The following is a 21,273-nucleotide window of genomic DNA, read 5'->3' as shown; positions in this document are numbered from 1 at the left end:
AACACTGTGGTTAGGGCTCTGCCCCACAATCATCTTCTGGGAACAGGCTGTGAGCCTGCAGGGCTGGGAGCAGGCTGTGGTTGGCTGAAGGGCAGGCACAGGGGGAAAGGGGACACTTCACTGCCAAAAGCCCTGCCTATGCGGTGGGCTCTGACAGGTGTTTTAGGAAATACTTCCTCTTATCTCACCCATCATTTGAAGAAAGCCATCAAAAGCAGTCAAAGGGTTACAGGTTTCATAAATTTTATAGGATACAGAGCATCTGTCTCACAATTGGACATATGCCAAATTTGAAATATTCGTTTTTAAAAACCTTTTTTTCCTGATTATAAAGGTGATATTCGTTCACTACAGAAAACTTTGAAAATACTGAAGCATAGAGAGTAGAAAATAAAAATCACCTGTAATTATGGTTTTTTTTTTTACCCCCAAATGTGTTTCTATAAACAAATATGTTACCTGCTCCCCGATCTCTGAAGGTCAGAAAGGGGTTCTTCTACTCCCTTGTTCTTCCAGTCCACAGAGGTTAATGGTAGCCAACTTTTTTTCTAAAATTCACTGTGTGCCCTGTATTGCGCTAAGCCCTTTACACTCATCATTTTCTTTAATTTCACAAAACAGTGCTGTTAATTGAATACTACTTTTATATCCATTTTACACATGGGGAAAATGGGGCTTAGAGATGTTGAATATCTTATCTAGAGTTACACACGGTAAATCCAGGATTCAAAGGAAGCCTTTTCCATCTCAACCAAAAGTAGCATTTTAATCTTCTGTACTACACAGATCTGCTACTTTATCACTCTACTTGAAATGTTCTCTGACCGTGCCATAATGATGATAATTGTTTGTCCACTTCAAACACCTTTCCAGGACCTCTAACTCAAAATGCTTCTGCCCTTACTTCAATGACGTTCATGCCCATTACCATTAGTGTCCTAGCCCAATGACTGCTTGATTTCATCATCCGTCAGAGCTATTGTTTTCTACCACCAACTCTATCCTCAGTACCATTCCACAGAATCCCTCTTTCATATCAAGTGATGCTTGCGTAGTTTAAAAGCCCTACCTCTTCAGTCAGTTGTATTAATTTATCAAGCCAGTCCTCAATTTCCACCAATGTGGAGTTCACCTCTGTGGCCTCAGACCTCATCCTCATGGCTGCCTCGTGAATCTGGGAGAGAGATCTGGATCGCAACTTTCGGATCTGACTATCTAGAATTGTGACATTAGGTTTCCCTTCCATGAGAGGCAATGTGTATCTAAAAAAAAGAAAGAAACATTTTGCAGAATAGCATTTTAGGCTTCAGAACTGTCAAAGTCATTTGTGTTTGATTTCTATCTTTCAAACCACACCAGTTTCCTAATTAACTCCACAGCCTGACCAGGTGTAAGGTGAGGTAGATTGTTATCTGGCACTGGAAGAGCAGATGTGCCAGCTAAGACTCTCCTAACTCTCAGGATGAATGCAGCAGGGTTAAAATTCCAAAGCAATTCCTTGGGTTTGACCCAAGGCCCATGGAATCACTGGAAAGAAAATGGAAACAGTAGCAGCAGTTGGGAGAAATGACCTTCCCTTCTTTTGCTTCCTATAGTCATTGTATAGACCCACAGGATGAAGAAGGAAGAAGGGAGATGAGAGACCATGCAGCCAAAGAGTTCTTAACTTAGGGACCATGTTGTTCCCCTAGGCTGTCCATGGGTGGGTCTCAGGAGGTCTGTGAATCCCTGAAACTTATAAAGAAAAGTGTATGTCTGTGTTGACATGCAGTGTGACATAATGATGAAGAACACAGGCTTTGGAGCTGTGAACCTGGGTACAAATCCTGGCTTCACCCTTTACTAGTTCTGTGATCTTGATAAGTTACTTAATGATCTCTTCTTCTGAGGGCTGTTGTGAGAAATGGATGAACTAATATACGGTGAGCATTTAGAGCAATGCCCGTCGTATCGTAAAGTCTAAGGAATGTTGCCACCACCATCATCTCATTGTTGTCTTCATCATGACGTCATCTCATGGGATCCTCAAAGGGGCCTAAAAGGTTAAGCTCTTATTCAAAATGAGAAGTCTAGAACAACTGAGCTGGAGCTTTCTTCTTCCAGAGCTTCCCTCTCACCACGGCAGCTGGCAGGGCCACAGTGTGAGGTTGTCACCAATTCCAGGAAGATTTACTCACATTGTCTCTACCTAGAATTTCTATTGGTTTGAATTTCACCCAGCTCTTAAGTGAAGGAAATCCTAGCATGACTTCCCTTAAACACAAATTTCCTGTTACATGGAGTTAAAAAGATTCTAATTTAATTCTTCAAAAACAATGCATATGAATTTGATTCTTCAAAAACAGATTCTTCAAGAACAGTAAAAATAGATATTTCTGTGTTCTGCTTGGCTAACCTTAAAATTCACATTTTCTACATAAAATGTATTACCAAATGTTTCTAATTGGTTACATTAGTAATTATGGCAACGCATTGGAAGAGTTAAGTCTCTGGAATGATTCTTTGGGGCAAAAATATATATGGAATCTGCTAGCTCAAAAGTCACACATGAGACTTTCAATAAATAGATATTGACTGTGTGAAACACGTAACAGGAAGAGGTGTTGTGCTAATAAACACAATTCTGGGCATCAGATGCATCATCGCACGCCCTTGGGCCTCTGTTTTCTCATCTATAAAATGTTGATACTGGATGAGATGAACTCTTAGGACCCAGATTTAAATTCTCTGAATATAAACAAGCACCCAGCAGTACTTTGATCTCAGCTGCATGTCAATTACCTGGTTACACCACTAGAAGGCACAAGAAGGCAGGGAGACTCAGGCATTAGCCTTGATGGGGAAAAATGTCTCTGGTTCTCACTGCTTGTGAGAAGTAGTCACTATGCCTCTCTTTTGGAACTTCCCTGTCCACTGCTTTATTTGCCAATATTTAAAACGAATTTGGAATGAATCACTTCCCCCTTTGATTTCCAAATACACAGAGATCTGAGCTGCTTCCCCAAGTCGCAGTTATGAAAGGTTCTCTGGCGCAAGACAAATCTTCTGGCTTCACTGAAGAAAGGCTTGGCAGAGTGTTCACTGGGCGTTCAGTAAAAGACGAAGTAAAAAGGCTGTTACTAAAACGTGTTGGAATTACAAACGTTCTGCACGGTAAAAATGATGCTCCACTCCCAGATCCCATTCTCTGTGGGATTTGGGACTCACCTTTCTTGGGGAGGTGGGCATACAAGGATTGATGGGAGGCAGAGGCACAGACCTACTCCCTCCTCCCCTCAGCCCAGCCCCTAGTCTGAGGCTGTGCTGAGATGTGCTTCCTGGAGTTAGGCCTCGGCTTCCCTAGGCTGCTTTAAATTGGCAGCAAATCCAAAAGTGAAGATTTTCCTGGTGGTGATTCAGAGACTCCTCCCAGTGACGGCCTTTGAGAAGCTGAAACTAATTTAAATTTATTTTTCAGGAGAACAGTAGAAACAATTCTAAAAGCTCTTCTAGTCTAAAAGTTTAAGGGAGGGGAGGAAGGGAAGCACGGCTGGGAATTCTGAGATATACAAATACGATCAGTATACCTTGTGTCTTCTATAACTTCATCAATCAGTTTCAACCACATTTCAGCCAACTGGTTTGCAGGAATTTTCCCTTGTATCCCTGATTTTAGAGCCTCTATATTTGATTGCTAAAGAATTTGGAAAGAGAGGAAATAATTGGTAATTGTGCATTATACCATTATAGCCAGTAAAGGTTTAGCTTTATAGCTTAGCACTATTTATTTTTCTTCAAAATGCAATCAACGCTGATATGTTTAAGTAATAGGACAACCTTTTCCTATAGCTTTGACCTTTGAAAACTTGTAAATATTTTATGTATTCAAAAAGCAATAAAATAAAACCAACAAAGATCAGGAGAGGAACCCTCAAATGGAATATAAAATAGAAACAAATGCACCTAACTATATCTCAGGTGAATAACATAACTACACTGAACTAACTCAAATAACTTTTGAACACAATATTTTGCTTATATATCCTCAGTTTAAAAGGAAGGGCAGAAGAGTAAACTTATAAAACTCTAATTGGGTTTGTTTTTTGCAGTAGTTTATCTTTGGATTTTAGGATTGAACAAATGAATAAATATACTGAGGATAATGAAAGCCAGGTTTCTCCTTGTTGGAGAAGAGAGCTATAAATATGGAAATAGGAAAAACCAGTATAAACCCTATGGTTTTAGAATGGAATCGGAGTTATCTTCATAAACTCATTACTTTGAGTTTCTTGATTGACACGGAAGTAAATACACACATGTATGCACATGCATGTACATGTATGTATGTGTGTATGTTTGTCCAGCTGGAAGGCCTAGAAACAACGATGTCTAAAGAGTAGCGAGCACTTGTTTTTTACATGCCATTCCCACTGAAAGGAATGAGGACTCCCTGGAGAAATGGCGATTCCAAGGCTGGGGCAGGGAAAGTGCAAGATAAGCCCAGGACATATTGCCACATCACTTGGAGCATCTGCCAGCAGGTTGAGAGTGGGCCCACCATTCAGGCTTTATCACCATCCTGTCCAGATTAGCATGGGACTATGAGAGTTTGGTTAATGGAGAAAGCTAATGAGAAGAACTGGGATGAAAAATGCTGAACACCCGTCAGGAAGGAAAAATTATCTTCTACCCTTTAATGTTCCGGCTGGATTAATAATCAAATGAACATGAGACAGGTTAGCAGGAGGAAAACAAATTAAAGTTGAATAACATGAATACCTCCTATATACACGGGAGAGAACCAGGAACACTGAGTGTCTTGCCAAAATGGTGGAAGACATCACCTTAAACATCACATTCAGCTAAATACAAAAGAAGATGTTGGGAGTAGAGAGTCAGGTATGACAGGTTACCAGGAAAAGCACAGAAAACAAGGGTAAGGTTGTTATCCAGATTTAAATCCAAGGCTGTTATCCAGATTTAAATCCAAGGCTTCTCCTTTGATAGTGCAGGCAGGCCTGGAACAGTGAGGGAGACATCCTTACAGATGGAGATCTCCTTTACAAATGTAGATGTTCTTTTGCAAGGGTAACTTCTACTTGGTTTTCAGAGCTTCTCCTCGGTCTGCTGTTTCTTAAAATTAACCAGTCTAAAATAATATTCCAAAGAGGCATATTTTGGGGTGGCAAACTCTGCTCCCTTTCACACTCAGAATATAATTAGAATAAAGATATGACCAATTCTCTACCAATTCCCTTGAGCTGGGGGAATGGGAAATAATACCACAACTGCATTGCATATCAATTGCAGCTGTATTATGTGAGCAATTTTACTTAAGTCAACTCAAATCTAAAATTCTCCTTCAATATTGTCTTTATAGCATAAAACAATAGTTTTAGCTTTTTCCCATGGAGTCATAGATCAGGTATATTTCAGAACCACCACATGTCTTAGTCTAGCCTTGACAGAAGTTGGATCTTAGAGAAAATTAATACTAATAGAATTTGGAAATCAAAACACTAATACAGATGGATTTTATACTGATACCTGATAGAAGTAACTTAGTTATTTTTGACTTAATTAGAAATATTCCAATCGCATTCTCTTTCCCCTCATCAATGTGAACCAGATGGATAATCACAAATGTCACATGCACGAAGCATTTACCAGAGGGAACCCCCCAACCTCCAAACAAGGAAAGTTCCTCTACTCTATAGCAAGAGTGGAAAATGTCGGGCTCTGTTTCCTCTGAGCCCACCTCTTCCCACAGTGGACATTTTTACTGCTTTAACAACAGAGTTCTAAGCATCACATATATCTATTAGAACGAACCGTTCTCCATGCCATACTTCACATACAAATTGTGGCAGAATCTGTGTCACCTCTCACCCCCATTTCAATATCCATCCTCCCTATTCCACAATAAAAGTTTGCCTTCCAAGATATAAGACTGCATTTCCCTATTACCTTACAGTGAGATGTGATTTTATGACTGGATTTTGGCTGATGGAATGTGTGTAGAAATCAAGTGTGTGATTCTAGGTCTTTCTCTTCAAAGGAAAGTCCTGTGCCCTCTGCTCCCCCACTTTCCCCCTCCCCTCAGTCGGGAGGGTGGGTATAGTGGTGAGCTGCCTGTTCTACACAAACAATGACAACTCTTTAGTGATGGCAGAGCAACAAGGGGTAAAGAGCCTGGGTCCCCAACACCACTGAACCTCCATATGAGCCTTGGATCACCTACCTCCTCTATTACTAAAGAAACTGGTTTTATCTTGCTTACCACTATCTTGTGTTATAGTGGCCTAACCTGTAGAATTAATACATAATTCACTTTGGTGAAAGGAAAATGTAGAAAAGATAAACTTACCAGTCGTTCTGCCATGACTAGGAGAGTATTCACTGCATCTAGACGATGACTAATATCCTCCCAGTATGAAGTCAGGGTAACAACTGGCTTTGTGTGAGCCCAAGGCAAGTAATAATAGTAGTTACCTGGTATAGAACATTGAGGATCAGTGAACACTGGACACTTAAAATAAACAATAAGTTTATTTAAAGAGATGTGCAAACTGGGCTACGGATCAATGGCATGCTTTGGGAATGGTCTGGGGTGGTCAGGTTCTTTAATTTTACTCAGTTAAGCAACTGAGGGACAGATAGTTATTAATTCAGCCTGTTTTGAAAAATCTCTCTAAAATACCCTACTAAGCTGAACACAATGATCTTAGGATCTTTCAGTGGTTCAGGATCATGTATCCTAACGTCACTGATGATTATGTAACACAGTAGCAAAAAATAGAGCAAATAGAAGATTAGATTGTATGTGTTTGTCCCTGACAACTGCTATTCTAAATAAATATATTTTTTTCTAGAAGTAGGACAAGAAAAAATAATTTTTTGTTCTTTAAAAGCCTTAGCTGGACATGTAGGGTTTGATATTACTTAGAGCCTTACAGTCATTAAAAATTATTAGCCAGCATTTTCTAGTAATTTTATATTTTAACACTGCTTGTACAAAAATTAGGTAAAAACTATGGTTAAACTGTTGGAACATTTTATCAGAATTTCTCCCTTCTCTATCCTCTCAAACCATTTATTGATACCTTTATTAGGGTATTCTTATACCCTGCTTGTATCATGATTTATTTTTTACACTAGAATGTCAGCTCCTTAAAAGTAGGGACTGTTTTTCTTGCATTTTTGTTCAAATATAGTCACTTAATCCTCACTGCAAATCTGAAGAAGAACTGATGGTTAGAATTCAGTGATGTGGTGAAGGCTGTAGCGCTGGTGAGTGACAGAGCCCCATCCACTTCACCTACTCACTCTAAGAGTGATTTGGGGCCTGGCAGGTCAGAGGTGGGAAGGGGCAGGAGCTGTTTGCAGGTTGCTCAGCGTTCACAAGTCTCAAAGTTTCTTGCAAAACTGAAACTTTGTATGCATGCTCATACAAATGAGCAAAGAGAATGTTCATTGCGGCATTTATTGAAATAGAGAAAAAATGAAAACAATACAATAGGCCACTGGTTAAACAAATTATGTTACATCCATAAAAAGGAATGAAAGTTCGTAAGAATATTTAGGTAGATCCATATGTACAAACATGGAAAAGTTTTTCTGTTTTTGATTTTTTTTTTTGGTTTTTAATTTATAACAGTTCTCCCAAGCCACCCTGCTTAATAAAGCAGAGCCAGCGTTAAAATTGGGCATGGGAGCGGGTACGGGGGTTCCGCCCCTGGCAAGGGGCCTGCGACTTCTTGGTTTTGACCCGTCTTAGAGGCACTTGAACTCCAGCCACCTCTTTTCCCCATTCAGTTTTTTCCTGTCTCCTAAACTAAGCGTATGCCAGGGATAACGGCTACCAGCGGGAGAAAACGCTGCATGCTACTTGTCGTGTGGCTTACCTACTGTAAACGCGTACGGCAGGGAATGGTTAGTGCCAGCCTTACCGTCAAATACTGCACGGCTGTATTGAGTGGTTGATGCCAAAGGCTTACAGGTCGAGTCAAACTTGTTCCCATAGTTCCCAATGCTGACTTCAAACTGAATGGCTTCACCAACATCTTGCAGCATGGTGGCCGAATGGAACACGGCGGACAGGCTGTACTTACGCCTTCGCTGATATTTCTAAAAAGTATGAGCAGTAAAGGACTCAGTGAAGCGCCTTTTGCTCTAATTTGCATGTTGATTTCTAGCATCTGTAATTCTAAACCTAATAATAAGGGTTGAATTGCCAGTGAAGAACGTTCTGGAATCTAGCGGTATCCCTTGTACTCATACAAATGAGCAAAGAGAATGTTCATTGAGGCATTTATTGAAATAGAGAAAAAATGAAAACAATACAAAAGTCTAACAATAGGCCACTGGTTAAACAAATTATGTTACATCCATAAAAAGGAATGAAAGTTCGTAAGAATATTTAGGTAGATCCATATGTACAAACATGGAAAAGTTTTTCTGTTTTTGATTTTTTTTTTTTTGGTTTTTAATTTATAACAGTTCTCCCAAGCCACCCTGCTTGCCCCGCCAGGCCCTCCCTGCGCCCGTGTGTGTCCCGGCCCTTGGGTCTCCACGTGCCGGGTTCTCATGGTGCTCAGCCCCTCCCCTTCCCACCTCCCCTACTCCAGCACTTCCTTGGACCAGGCCCCCAATCCCACCCCACCCCAACCCAACCCCGCCTGAGGGTGAGTGACTCCTGTACTATAGGGGGAGAAGTGGGAACTGAAATGGTATTTTGTAAATTATGTAAGTAAGTAAAAGTTTTTTGTTTTTTTTTTTAAGTTTTAAAGAAAGAACTATGAGGAAAGGAATTCTGTCCTTCCCAGTCCCCACCGATTTTAAAAACCTTGCCCTTGCTCCTTCCCTTTTTTTAAATCATGAAACAGCCCAAGACCAGGGTCTCCCTGGGGCAGGGACCAGTATTTCTTTTTCTGAAATAGAAACCAAACACTGTTTCTTCCTGCCTTTTCTTTTCTTTCTTTCTTTTTTTATTTTTATGTTTTAAATTACTGGCTTACTGAGTGTGAGGGAGTTGACTATATAGAGCCAACAATGATCACACTGAGTATCCATCAGACCAGCAGAAATGACTAGGAGCCCTTTAGGCTTTCCTTCACATGGACACATAAGTCTCTTGAATCCACATCCTGACCCAAATCCTTGCTCAGGTGGCTTCTCTCCTTCTTTGTGTATCATATCCCCACTGATCTTTGGACACTTTGTTTTCTTCAGTCAAACAGAGCCATGCAATGGTTTAAGTTGCTCTCCTCGATTAGATCCTAAGCATTGTGCCACTTAATATTGTCCACATCTGGAGTCTGTTCTGGATCTCTGTTGGTGTGCAGTCTCTGCATACACTTGGGGCTGAGAACATCGGTGGTTACTATAGTGTAGCCACATTGGCTATGTGCTCTATCGGCAAACCTGTGAGACCTACGAGTGATAATATTCAAATTGCATGACAAGTTTCTCACCATAGCAAGTTTAATTTGAAAGACCCTAGAGAAAGAACTCCCAGCTCTTATAGTCCTTAAATCTGAGATTCAGAGGTCACTTGGCTATCAAACTCTGGCATATGATGACTTTTTTGGTGTTGTGTTTGTTTTTTTCCATTGCTACCTTGCTACCAATGTGTGTACCACATCTAAGTAGTAATGTAGTGATACCTTTCACCTCTAGGAGGCTAATAAAAATGACTTGCTCTCTGCAGGATATTCATTAACTGATTTTCTTTTCCTTCCTTATTCATCCATATCATGGCCTTTATCAAATCATGGCTGGGTCTTCTGGCTTGTATGATGCCAGAATGTGGTCATCCATTTATAGAAGTATTTAACCATTTAAAAACCATGTTTTGTTTTGTTTTGTTTTCATGGTAAAACACACATAATAAAATTAATTTACGTTAACCATTTTTAACTGTACGTTTGGTAGCATGAAGCACATTCACATTTTTTTTGCTACCACTGTCGCCATCCATCCACACAACTCTTTTCATCTTGCAAAACTGAAACTTTATATGCATTAAACACTGACTCCCCATTCCTACCTACTTTCTGTCTCTATGAATTCAACACCCTGGGGACCTCATATAAGTGGAATCAAACAATATTTGTTCTTTTGTGACTGAACATAATGACTTCGAGATTTAGCCATGGTGCAGCATGTCAGGTAAGACTCCACACTTCCCCTCTGTGTGTTGTGTGTTAACCTACTTGGGTACCTGATTGGTTTATCCGAGAAGGTTCTACTCAATAAAACTGGTGTTGTGGAATGACACAAATGCGTTCAAGAGTGTTACTTAGGTAGCCACTTTTCTTGCTCACAACACACCCACAACTAAGTCCCCTGAACTATCCACGGTTCAGGAATGTTGTGGCAATTCTAGATTTGGTTTGAATTGTATGAAAATTATAAAGTAGGAAGTTATTTGTATTAGTCAGAGCTTATATATACAGCATAACTTCTTCTTTGTAAACCATCTAGGATGATATCAGAGAGGGAAGCAGCAAAAATATGAAACATAATTTGGGGGTCCAAATCAGGCCCAGAAAAAAAAAATGATCAGTAGTTAAGCTGGAGCCATATTTTAATGTGGGGGCTGCAGAGAAGGGAGAAGGTACATAGGGAGGCTTGATGTCAGGGCGGGGATGTTGCTTGTGGCTGAGCTGGTTCTGCCCTGTACACCTTCATGTGATCATAATTCCATTAGAACTCTCTGGATTTCCCATGCATAACCTGCAGTCATGTGCAGATGTCCTGATAGGACGCACACCCTGGAGGTCTGGGCTCTGAGACAATAATTCAGGTTTCTGGCTGTCATCCAACTCCCAACAGAGCGGGTAGCACATATTGTGAGCAAGTGGCTTAAGACAGAGTAGCTCCTTGGACCATCTTTCAGGTCCAAACTCCATGAGGGGCGCCTTTACCATCTGCTTGCCTGCTCCAGAGCAAGGCTGTCCTGGGTAGTGCAGCTGAGAATTCAGCCCTTCCTCCAGCTCTTTCCCACTTCTCCTGTGCCCTCATAGCTCAAAGTGTGGAGAGAAAAAGGAATAATCAACACCATTTAAGGAAGTCAAAAGCCTTAGCTTTCCTTAGGAGGCTCTCCCTTAGTAGCCTTGGGACAAAATCGCCTATAGCAAAAAAATGTTAAAGCTTGTAAATTATAGTTTATTGGATATAGAAGGGTGTTTCTTTGCCTTTTTAGGGCCTTGGGGCTCTCCTTCAGGTCAATGAGCAGTGCACACTGTAGATGGAGTTGGTACAGGGTAGAGTATCAGAAGTGATTTTGAAGAAGTGGGTAATTATTGTTAAGCAGGATAATGAACAGCAGTTAATAATAGCTCTTGAAGGTGGCTGTGGCCCCACAAGGAATGGAACGTTCAGGGTCAGTGACAAGGAGACTGTTTCAAAGTAAATTGCCCAACTTGCTATCTTCGATCTGTTTACTAAAGATGGGTGACAATGGTAATGAAATGAGTCTTATCATCCCCTTTGAGCTGCTGTAGATAGATCAAGAGGGTGTTGAAGGGCACTTGCTATGACTCAGGTCTCTCTCCAACTGCCACAGCTTACTCTTCAATCCCTGGATGTCCCCTTCAGGTCCCCTTGCTCAGGTAGGCCAGTACTCCCATCCCACCATCAATCTTTTAAAACACCCTTTTCTATGCCAAGTAGTATCCGCACTCCAGCACTTACCTCAACAACCAGCAGGTCATCATTGGAAATAGGCTCAAGCCTTTTATCTGGTGGTGTCTTTTCAAGAAAAGTGCTCAATTCGACCAAGATTCTGCCTCTGTAGGCAACCCCTTCCCCCTGAAAGGTAACGACACAGGATTATTCCTCTAGGCATGATCAACAGAAAAAAAAAAAAAAAAAAAAAAAAAAGAAAGAAAGAAAAAAAGAAAAAAGAAAAGAAAGGAAAAGAAAAGGAAAGGAAAAAAAGGTCTCTCTAGTCAGGCTAATGCAGCTACAAAAAGTTTCTTGTTCCATGGCCCTAACCTCCAAAATGAGTCAGTCTGTAACTCTCTCAGCTGCATTCAGGTCTTTGGTAACTGAAATAAGAGCCAGTGACTTCAGATAGCTTCCCAAAGAGAGCCAAGGGAGCCAGGGCTGAAAGGGACCTTAGCCATGACTGAGGTCAGTGGCTTTTAAGGATCCAGGAGGGGTTCCCAGAGACCAGAGGTGGCAATGGGAGAATCTCTAAGTCCCTCTCACCCTACTTCAGTGGAGTGGCTCTGCATTTATCTACAGTACTTTGGCTCTTCTCCTCTTCTCAGAATAGGGAGGCTGCCATGTTGGCCACCAGGGCAAGTCTCAGAGTAGCCAGAAGGTAAAGGAGGACGATGCGCTGGGTGTGGCTGAGAGTGAAAATGAATATTGGATACTCCTCCCATCATACCCAGCGATGCTGGCAATAAAATCTCCTGGAGAGGAAGGGAAGGCTTCCACCTCCACAGCTAGTCTCCGATCTCCTCCTCCTAGGGCTTTTTCTTTCTACTTCAGTCCCTTTCTGGGTTTGGGGGTGCTAACTAAAAGGTATTACTTTGGCTTCTACTGTGGTGTAAAGAGTACTTCCTATCTCTGGGCCTCCATGTCCTTATCTACAAAATAAAGAGGTTGGATCAGATCAGAGGTAGCAAAGAATTTCATTAGGCATGTCACCTCCATTCATTTGGTAAATTCTTAGAACATGGCATTGAACAGAATTCCGAGGCAGCACATCTGCTTATTAGCAAAGAGAGCCAGCATTGATTGGCATCTGCCTTAAGTGTACGAGTGGGGGAATGGCCACACTATGCATTTGCAATTACCGAATCAGATGATCTCCAGGATCCTTTTCTATTCTTGCATTCTAAGCCTTGAGGAGCATGAGACTTCTATCCTTCAATGCTTACTTAGTCATATGTGTGTGTGTGTGTGTGTGTGTGTGTGTGTGTGTGTGTGTGTGTGTGTTAGGGATTCCCTAAATATGAGACTTAATCATAACTATTATAAGAAGAAATCGAATTAATCAGCACTCATTAATAACAAACCTTAATTGAGAAACTAACCTTTCCAGTATTTAGCTCTTCATAAGGGTCTGGGAATCCCGTGTACTCTCTGGGGCTTCCATAAAGGTTTAGATAACAAGGTCCAAATGTTGGAATAAAGCCCACCTCTGTTTCTCCTGTATTTGCTGAGAGATAACATCATCATTAGATTTTAGGCTTTTAACACTCAATCTGTTGAAATAAATATTAGTTATGAATTAGTTGGGTGAGACTGCTTTCTTCCATTTTGCAAGTTAGTTGTATTAGTGGAAATCATAAGCACTTGTGAGACTTGCCATATTTCCCTTTTCTTATTGCTATAAAACATTAAATAAAAAACATTTTGGGGGTAGTTCAAGTAAATACATTATCTTACAAAAAGATAATGCTATTCAAATGAAAGAATAAGACTTTCCAGGTGACCTTCACATTTTTTGCAAGTTTATTGGCATTGTATTCAACATGTCATTGGCAATTGAGGCAAAGATTATACTGTTTTGGGATGTCATTTAAGTGATGTATATCAGATTAACTTTACTTGTTCCAAAAAAAAGTCATGTAGTCTCAAGTTAAAATATATAAAACATTAAAAATTTTTTGTATTCAACAATAAACTGTCTGCCTATGGTTATAAGATCACATGATATTCATAACCAACATGAAGTCCCCATTCGCTACATTCTATCTGTAATGAGCATCCAATATGCTCCTTATTTCTGCTACCTGGCCTTAGCGAGACTAATCCCCAATGAGGGGCACTGAAGGCAATGTAAGCAAATAGCAGGAGCCAAAGGGAGATTGTGAGTGAATATGGGGAAAGTAAGAGCTACCTATAACCATCTGAATGGCTCCAATGCAGAGGGATGGACTTGTCCCCAAAAGCAGACTAAGGACCACTGCTGGGAGCTATGAGGAGGCCAACTTTGGTTCACTCAGTGTAAAGAAGATCTTTCTATGAATTAGAATGTTAAACAATAGGATAGATCTCATTAGGGACAGAGGAAATGTTAAGGACAAGACTTTAGCCTGTCTTTCAGGACCTCATCAAGATGATTCCTGTTATGGACAGGAGGTTGACTAGATCACCTCTATGGCCCTTTCCAAATCTACGCTTAAAACCAAGAGAGAAAGGTAAAAAGTAACAGGTGAGCAGAATGCCTATGAATAAACAGCTGACAAAACTGTATAGACAGGTATTTTATAAACTTTTTTATTATTTGCGGCTCTCCTACATGTGTAAATGGACCCGAGCACTTTCTAGGAGAAGGAAGAACCATGCACATTGGCAGAGAGTAAGCAGAACTGTGATGTCAGTGAAGAGAGCAAGAGAAAAGAAATGTTTAAATTAAGATATAGGAAAGTAATAAATGACAGCCTAGTCTCTCACAAACTTCCTGCCTCCAAACTTTCCTAACCCATTTTATGCACAATTGTCACATCAAATGCCCAATGTTCTTCAAAAGCCTATAAAAATAAAACAAATATTCTTTAGCCTGACCATCGGGGTTTTCCTCTGACCTGGCTACAACCAAATTTTCAAACAGTATTTTCTACACCTCCTTCACTTCTCTGAAGCTCCTCGGCATTTTGGATTTCCATAAGTTATCACTTTATATTTTAACTTTTGAACTCAAATAGATGCTTATCTCTGTGACACTATAAATTCCTTTCATGGGGAGGGGCAAGATTTAAGTATGTTTTATTTTGATTTCCTAAACACTGAGTACTGGTTGGTTCGTTGGTTGGCTGCACAAATGAACGAAGAAATGAAGTGTTACCAAATCTGCGAAATTTGTTACAAAACTAAGGACCACTTAATATTTATTTAAAGTCTGATTATAAGATAACGAGATTGGTGTCTAAAAAAGAATGTGGCATTGTGTAATTACATAAAGGTGGGTGATAACTGTATATTTTCACAGAGCTAAAGTTTACAAAGCTCTCTCACAAGCAATTATTTTTCCCTCTCACCACAACCGTAGGTGATTAGCATGGGCTCGATAGATGACAAACCTCTCTAAACGTCAGATGACAAACCTTCTCATCTATTCTGGGAATAGCATCTGCCCTAGGAGACTTGTGATGGTCACGTGTAAGAGCATTGAGCAAACTTGCAAAGAATGGCAAGAGCTGTGCAGACCAAAGGACAGGTTATGATCCCTCATACTTGGAAGATGAAGACCTTCACAGTACAAAGTGGAAAGCATTCAGTATCTTCCAACCTAGCAATCCACGTTGAAAGTGGGGGTAAGTTATTTCGTACGTTTTGGACACTGATTTAATGCCCCATACCTCTATGTATTAAACATGAACAACGATCACAACCAATGTTATATCTTAAAAACAATTATTTACAATGAAGCCAAATAGGATGGTTTGCATCGAGGTGAAAAATATCAGACGTTAGACATGTAGCAATGCCTGGTAAGCACATTCGTTTTAAGCTTAGTCATGCAGGAAAACCATAAAGCACTAATACAAAAATTATTTTTAAGACAGCAGAATGTCAAAAAAAAGATTCTCTAGGCAATCAGTAAATTCTTAATAAGATCATACTAAGATTTAGAAGGTTGCAAAGCATAAACCTGTATATGATGCAGCCCCAGATCCCGAAGACGAGAAATCTACATAGTAAAAATACAATTGGTTAAACAAGAGAAACACGGCATTATAAAAGAGGAATTAAAAAAGTTAATCAGGTCCAGTGCTATGTAAGTGGTTTAGCAACACCAGAAAAATCCAAAATTCAGACCCAAGCCACATGATCTTTTTGTAATTTATACAAGTCTCACGGGTTAAATGCAAATGGCTCAAAACTTTATGACAATTTGCAGAATTGCCGCACATGAAATAATCTGATCTCTCCAGCCCCAGGGCAGCCAGGCATCAGAGAAGAGTTAGCTTCTCACCACCAAAGGAGGCCTGGTGATGTTACCAACATCTCGTGTTTTTAATAAAACATTTACTTGTCTTATATCTGACTTAGTTGGGACCAAGTCTAGAAAATCCAAGTTAATGTAGTCCAAGGCTGTGTAAGCAAAGGTCTGCAGTTTATAGAACATTATTTGTTTCTTTTGGGGAGATGCCTGCTGCTAGTTGTTATTTTGAGACTCTGTAACAAACTGTTCAATGGGCCTGCAATGAGAAAAGGCCTCAGAGACAGGGGCTGAAACAGATTGTAACAATTTCTGGTTTTATGAATGAATGGATGTTATCACTAAGAAAGATGCTTATTTTAATATTTCTTGAAGATAATCTTCAGGTAATTATTTAATGACTTCCTGCTAATGATAAATAAATTTAATAATTTTTACCCTCTAATATAGTTATAGTATGATTTTTAATTACTTTTGGTTACCTTTAATTAATAGATTTAATCTAGTCTTTATATAACCAATCTTCATCAAACCAATGATTTAAAATAGTCTTTATATCTGGATTCCTCACTTGATAAGAAGAGGCTAGAGCCTCCTTTCACCTCTAATCCTTACCTTCTGTATCTTTACTTTTACGTTGTAATGGGCGATGAAATTTAGATTTTGTTTAGAGCCTTGACTACAGGTTTAATTTTAATAAATAACAAATCAATAGTGATTTCATTACAGTTACCATGTAAATATTGTTCTTTGTGGAGAAAAGGTGAGTTATAATACATTTCCTTTGTTACCTGCTGTTCCAGCAGCATGGTCCTCTATGTCACATGTTCAGATAGATTCTCTTAACTTCTACCATTTACTTAAAATAATGCCACACATGATCTTATATTTGGACTATATTTTCTTTGTTCAGCTCTTTGTTTTTCTCAGAATTTCTAGTTGCCTTTTTTTCTTCTTGAGAGAGGAAATCTTCTTTACCATATTTCTATTATCTACTAGGTTCTTATTCATGCTACCTATTGCTTAGATTAACAATATATTTATTAAAAAAAAAAAACCTATAAAGTCCTTTCTTGAACAAGATGAGAATAAGAGGAACTTTAGGTTTCTCTAGACAAAATATGTCTCAAATTCTCTCACTTTACTCAATATGTTTAATGTATTGGCAATTATAAGAATGTTATTTTCATTTTGGTAACAAAAAATAAACTACTGATTTATTAATGTGTTAACATTAAATTTTTTCTCTTATTATCTTAATTTTTCTCCTTCATTCCCTATTATAATTTCTGATATATGCACAGAGGCATAATGCCAGGTATAGGCAATTAGTTCTCAGTATGGAAAACAAGGAAAAGAAAAGTGTATTGGTTACCAATGCCTGTTAGGATGAAAGGCATGAAAACAAAATTCACATTATCTTAGAGAGCAGAGATTACATGGTTCATTGCCATCTGACCTCCTTTCTCCTGCCAAGGAAGTCAATTAAGAAAGGGAATATTATTTTATATTTGGGTGGACTTGTTTTAATGCCATTCTAAAAAAAAAAAATAAGGTGCTAGCATTCTGCACTGACACTCAAAAATTTATAAAACAGCTACTGGGAAAAAGTTTTTGGATAGGAGCAAGAAAGCTAAAATCTTCAAACTGTTATTTGCTTTGGTGATTAATTATTAATTAGGTGTTTTGCTGGTCATCACCAAAACATCACTGAAATGGTTCACTAGGCTCATTACACTTGGCTTTTAAGAAATCAAGTCCATTGCCAGGTGGCTACCCCAGTTCATTCCTTCTCCAAAAGTTCTGTACCCTGTCTTGTTGTAGCTCTGCTGTGTGACTTACCTTCCACTTCCCCACCAGAGGCAGCAATTTTAGAAAGGTGTAGATATGTTGTTCCAACTACATCATTTTTGGTAAGGCGGTCCCTATGTAAAAGAACAGGTTAAGACCTCCATCTGTAAGAATACATCTTCATTTCAACAATACTAAGAGTTGGAAAAGACCTAGATGTCAGAACTCATCCTGTCCAGTGGGCCTTAAACTTTACTGCACTTTAAAAATCATTTGGAAACTCTCTACTGTCATGTCCTATCCAAGCTTTTGATTCAGGAGAAGCAGAGGTGGAGAACAAGAGTCTGCATTCATAACAAATATATAACCCAATTGATTCTGATGAAGATAGCCCTCCAACTACTCTTTAAGAAATGCTGACCTAGTCGGACAGTTCATTTCAGTTGTAAAAACAGAGATTTTTCTGGAGGTCTAAGAATTTTGCCTATGGCCACAATACCAATGTCATAAAATGAATGAATCAATTAAAGGCATATTACATAATGAGCATAATATAATCATACTACATAGAATAAGTGCACGTATTTTATCATGTTTACACTAATTACTATGATGGATTAACAACTATAATAAGGTATATCTGAGGGTCTTTAATAGGGAGAAAAATTCTCTTTCAATTCATTTCTAATATTTATTGAGTACCTACTGTGTGATAAATGCTGTTTTTCTGACTATGATTGCTTGTCTATAACCTGAATCTTGTCTATATGGTGGGGACAAGTTTGCCCACTACAAATACATACAACCTTATATGTCATTCCATGGGTATCTTAAATAGTCTGTGAACCTAACCTATGAAATGGCCTCTGGCTGGGCACACATGTAAAAAATAAGATTTATGTTAATAACATCCTCTCTGTTTAATTCCCCCTCTTCCTAATTCCACCTAGTGGAACATCCACTCTGAAATTTAAGACCTCTGGGAAGGAGGAAAGTTTCAGTATTTTGAGGAAAGATTATACTATAATATAATATTATTCTATATGATAGTAATATTATATATTCTATATTTTATATATAATATTATATATCATAATATAGAATAATATTAGGTTGTAGAAAGTTATTTACTTTATATAACACAGTTATACTTTCTATAACACAGTTGGCATGAAGAAAATTATTATTTATGGGTATTAAGCCACATGCATGGGGCTTGCATCTTCTCTGTCCATCCAGAAGGGTCTAGACTACATTTAAAGAATTCTTGGCTTTCCATCAGTTGTGCAAATACCCTATAGGGTATATAAACTAAAATCTAGATCCAAAAATTCCCCAGTTAAACAGGATCCTTCTGTGCATTCTGAGCTGCACTATTGCTTTGGAGAGGGCAGACTAGGTCAGAAAAAACCCCAACATTTGCAATGACCACAGGCACCTCTGGAATGGCTCAATCAGTGATCAGCCCACTGCAGAACCTGTGAGACAAGGTGGTCACCTGAACTATGTATGGTTCAGACCAACACTCCCGAGGGCTCCTAAGGCCCCAGGAGCACCTCTAGAATGTCACCTGAGGGTCCCAAGTGCCTTAAAACTAGCTCACACTTATTAGAAGGGACATTTTTCCCCCCGATCCCTTCATGGCCCCCAATTAACTGTGTTGTAGTCATTGAACAAAATGAAACTCACTCTCCTCCTTCCAAAGTGCCCTGTTGCCATAGTATCAAGAGGGCGCTAACACGAAAGTTAAATACATTTGGCCAAAGGAAAAACTAGGGCCAGACAGTGGGAGGCCCAAGTAGGTCTCTAAATCTCAGTGACTATGGGCAGGTTACCTGACCTCTCTGAGCCTCAGTATTTCATCTGTAAATGAACTAATACTACTCTCTATTTCATAGGGTTCCTCTAAAAACTAAATGGAAAAATGCAGGTAAAGCACGAGGCACAAAACCTGGCAGTCGTACTCAAAAAACAGTAGCTAAATCATAATAAACACTGATGATGATGATAATGATGATGACGATGACAAGATGATGATATTTGCCATTTTTCACTCTCAGGGATCTAAGGGCTGCCAATTAAATTCCCCATGTAACTAGATCACACCCAAGAATGGCCTCATTATGGCTAATCATTGCTAAGAGGTTGGTCTAGTAAAAATTCCATCAGAACCTTTCAATGAATTTCCTTTGCATTCAATCAGATAGGTAGCTCTGTTTGTTTTCATTTTGAAGAATAAGAATAATGAAATGTTCTGCTGGTTCTTCCTAAGAAATGGTTTACTCCATTTCTGAGGTAGATTTTGAACAGCCTAATGGTATTTAATTCCTTATCTTGTGGCATTTTCAGATCAATTTTTCCTTCTTTTGTTACGAGCAGTTGAACTAAGATATCTAAAGCTTTTCTGCAACAACACTATTATTATTTTTTAAAGAAAACATCCAATTCCAGAAGCAGTTTATCATTTCCCTCTAAGAAAAAAAGCAAAAAAACTGAAAAGTAAGAGTTAGGCCATCTAGAATAACTTTCTTATCCAAACAACATTCAATATCCAAATGTTTAATTTTTTAAATTTTGAATTAGATACAATTCCATTTTTTAACTCACCAGTCATATACTGTTAGCTTTATTTTTTCACACACTGAAGGAAACTATTAAAAAGAAAAAGAAAAAAGTTGTTATTTTTCAACGTATTCAGTAACTATTAAAATAAATATTTATTATTACTTTTTTTGAAAATAAAGGAAGTCAAACCTTGATCTGAAGATTAACGACTTGATTCCACTCAGGGTTTGCATTTTTCTCAATTATATTTGTGCAAACCTGTAAAATCATCAAAGCAAAACCATAGGCATTGAAGTTTCTTATTTCCAAAAGTTTACAATATATGCATGCATACTAGATTATGACTCTAGCAGTTTACTTATAAGTTATATATGTAGTAATCTGGTTACGGTTTACCTTGATAATGATTTGGTAAAATATCACACGAGTTTAATATTGTTCTTTGCTTCTTCTATGCACTAAAAGTTTGTTTTCAATTGCTAGATTTCTAACATTGTATTACTGTAATAATACAAATTAATTGAATACATATTCCATACTGTCTAATGAGCATCACTTTATTAACATATACAAATGGATCTTTTGATCCTGCCCACAAGCCCCCCTTTTCTTTTCCCCTAACTGATTCCTGTCCCAGTCTTTCCACCACTGTTCACCAGGTCGCTCATGCTTAGAACAAACTGAAGGAAACTGTTAAAAAGCTATAACATCTCTCTCCCTTTTCCATGCCTTATCCAATCCATCAGTACATCCTGACACCGCTATCTTCATGTAGATCCTGACCTCTCAGACACCTGCAGCTGTCTCCTATCTGGATTCCCACTTCCTTTCCTGCCGCCTCACTTTCATGTCACTTCCCTGTGCAGCATCCTCCATGAGTTCCCCTAGGACACCTAGAATAAAGTCCAGACCCCTTCTCTGGCTGATAAAGCCCTACCTGCCCCACCACACACATCTTTCTGACCTCATCTCTTAATTTTCCCCCTTGCTCACTCCACTCATCACCAGTATGTTCTTTCGCTGCAAACGTG

At 38.9% G+C, this 21,273-nt stretch overlaps 1 protein-coding gene across 1 annotated transcript in view; it reads right to left on the bottom strand.

Moving 5' to 3' along the window:
- The window catches only part of MYOF (myoferlin), a 138,085-nt gene that overhangs the window by 58,325 nt on the left and 58,487 nt on the right, over window positions 1-21,273 (bottom strand). Inside the window, 10 exon segments of the mRNA XM_006925945.3 lie at window positions 1,070-1,262; window positions 3,567-3,673; window positions 6,347-6,471; window positions 7,929-8,106; window positions 11,677-11,793; window positions 13,032-13,156; window positions 15,596-15,634; window positions 17,729-17,811; window positions 20,285-20,328; window positions 20,432-20,500. Of these exon segments, the coding sequence (XP_006926007.1) occupies window positions 1,070-1,262; window positions 3,567-3,673; window positions 6,347-6,471; window positions 7,929-8,106; window positions 11,677-11,793; window positions 13,032-13,156; window positions 15,596-15,634; window positions 17,729-17,811; window positions 20,285-20,328; window positions 20,432-20,500 (1,080 nt within the window).

The sequence above is a fragment of the Pteropus alecto genome, unplaced genomic scaffold, assembly GCF_000325575.1.
Source record: "Pteropus alecto unplaced genomic scaffold, ASM32557v1 scaffold88, whole genome shotgun sequence".
In the NCBI taxonomy this organism is placed as follows: Eukaryota; Metazoa; Chordata; class Mammalia; order Chiroptera; family Pteropodidae; genus Pteropus; species Pteropus alecto.
Note: the sequence above shows the minus strand (reverse complement) of the source record. Positions and strands in the feature narration are given on the sequence as shown.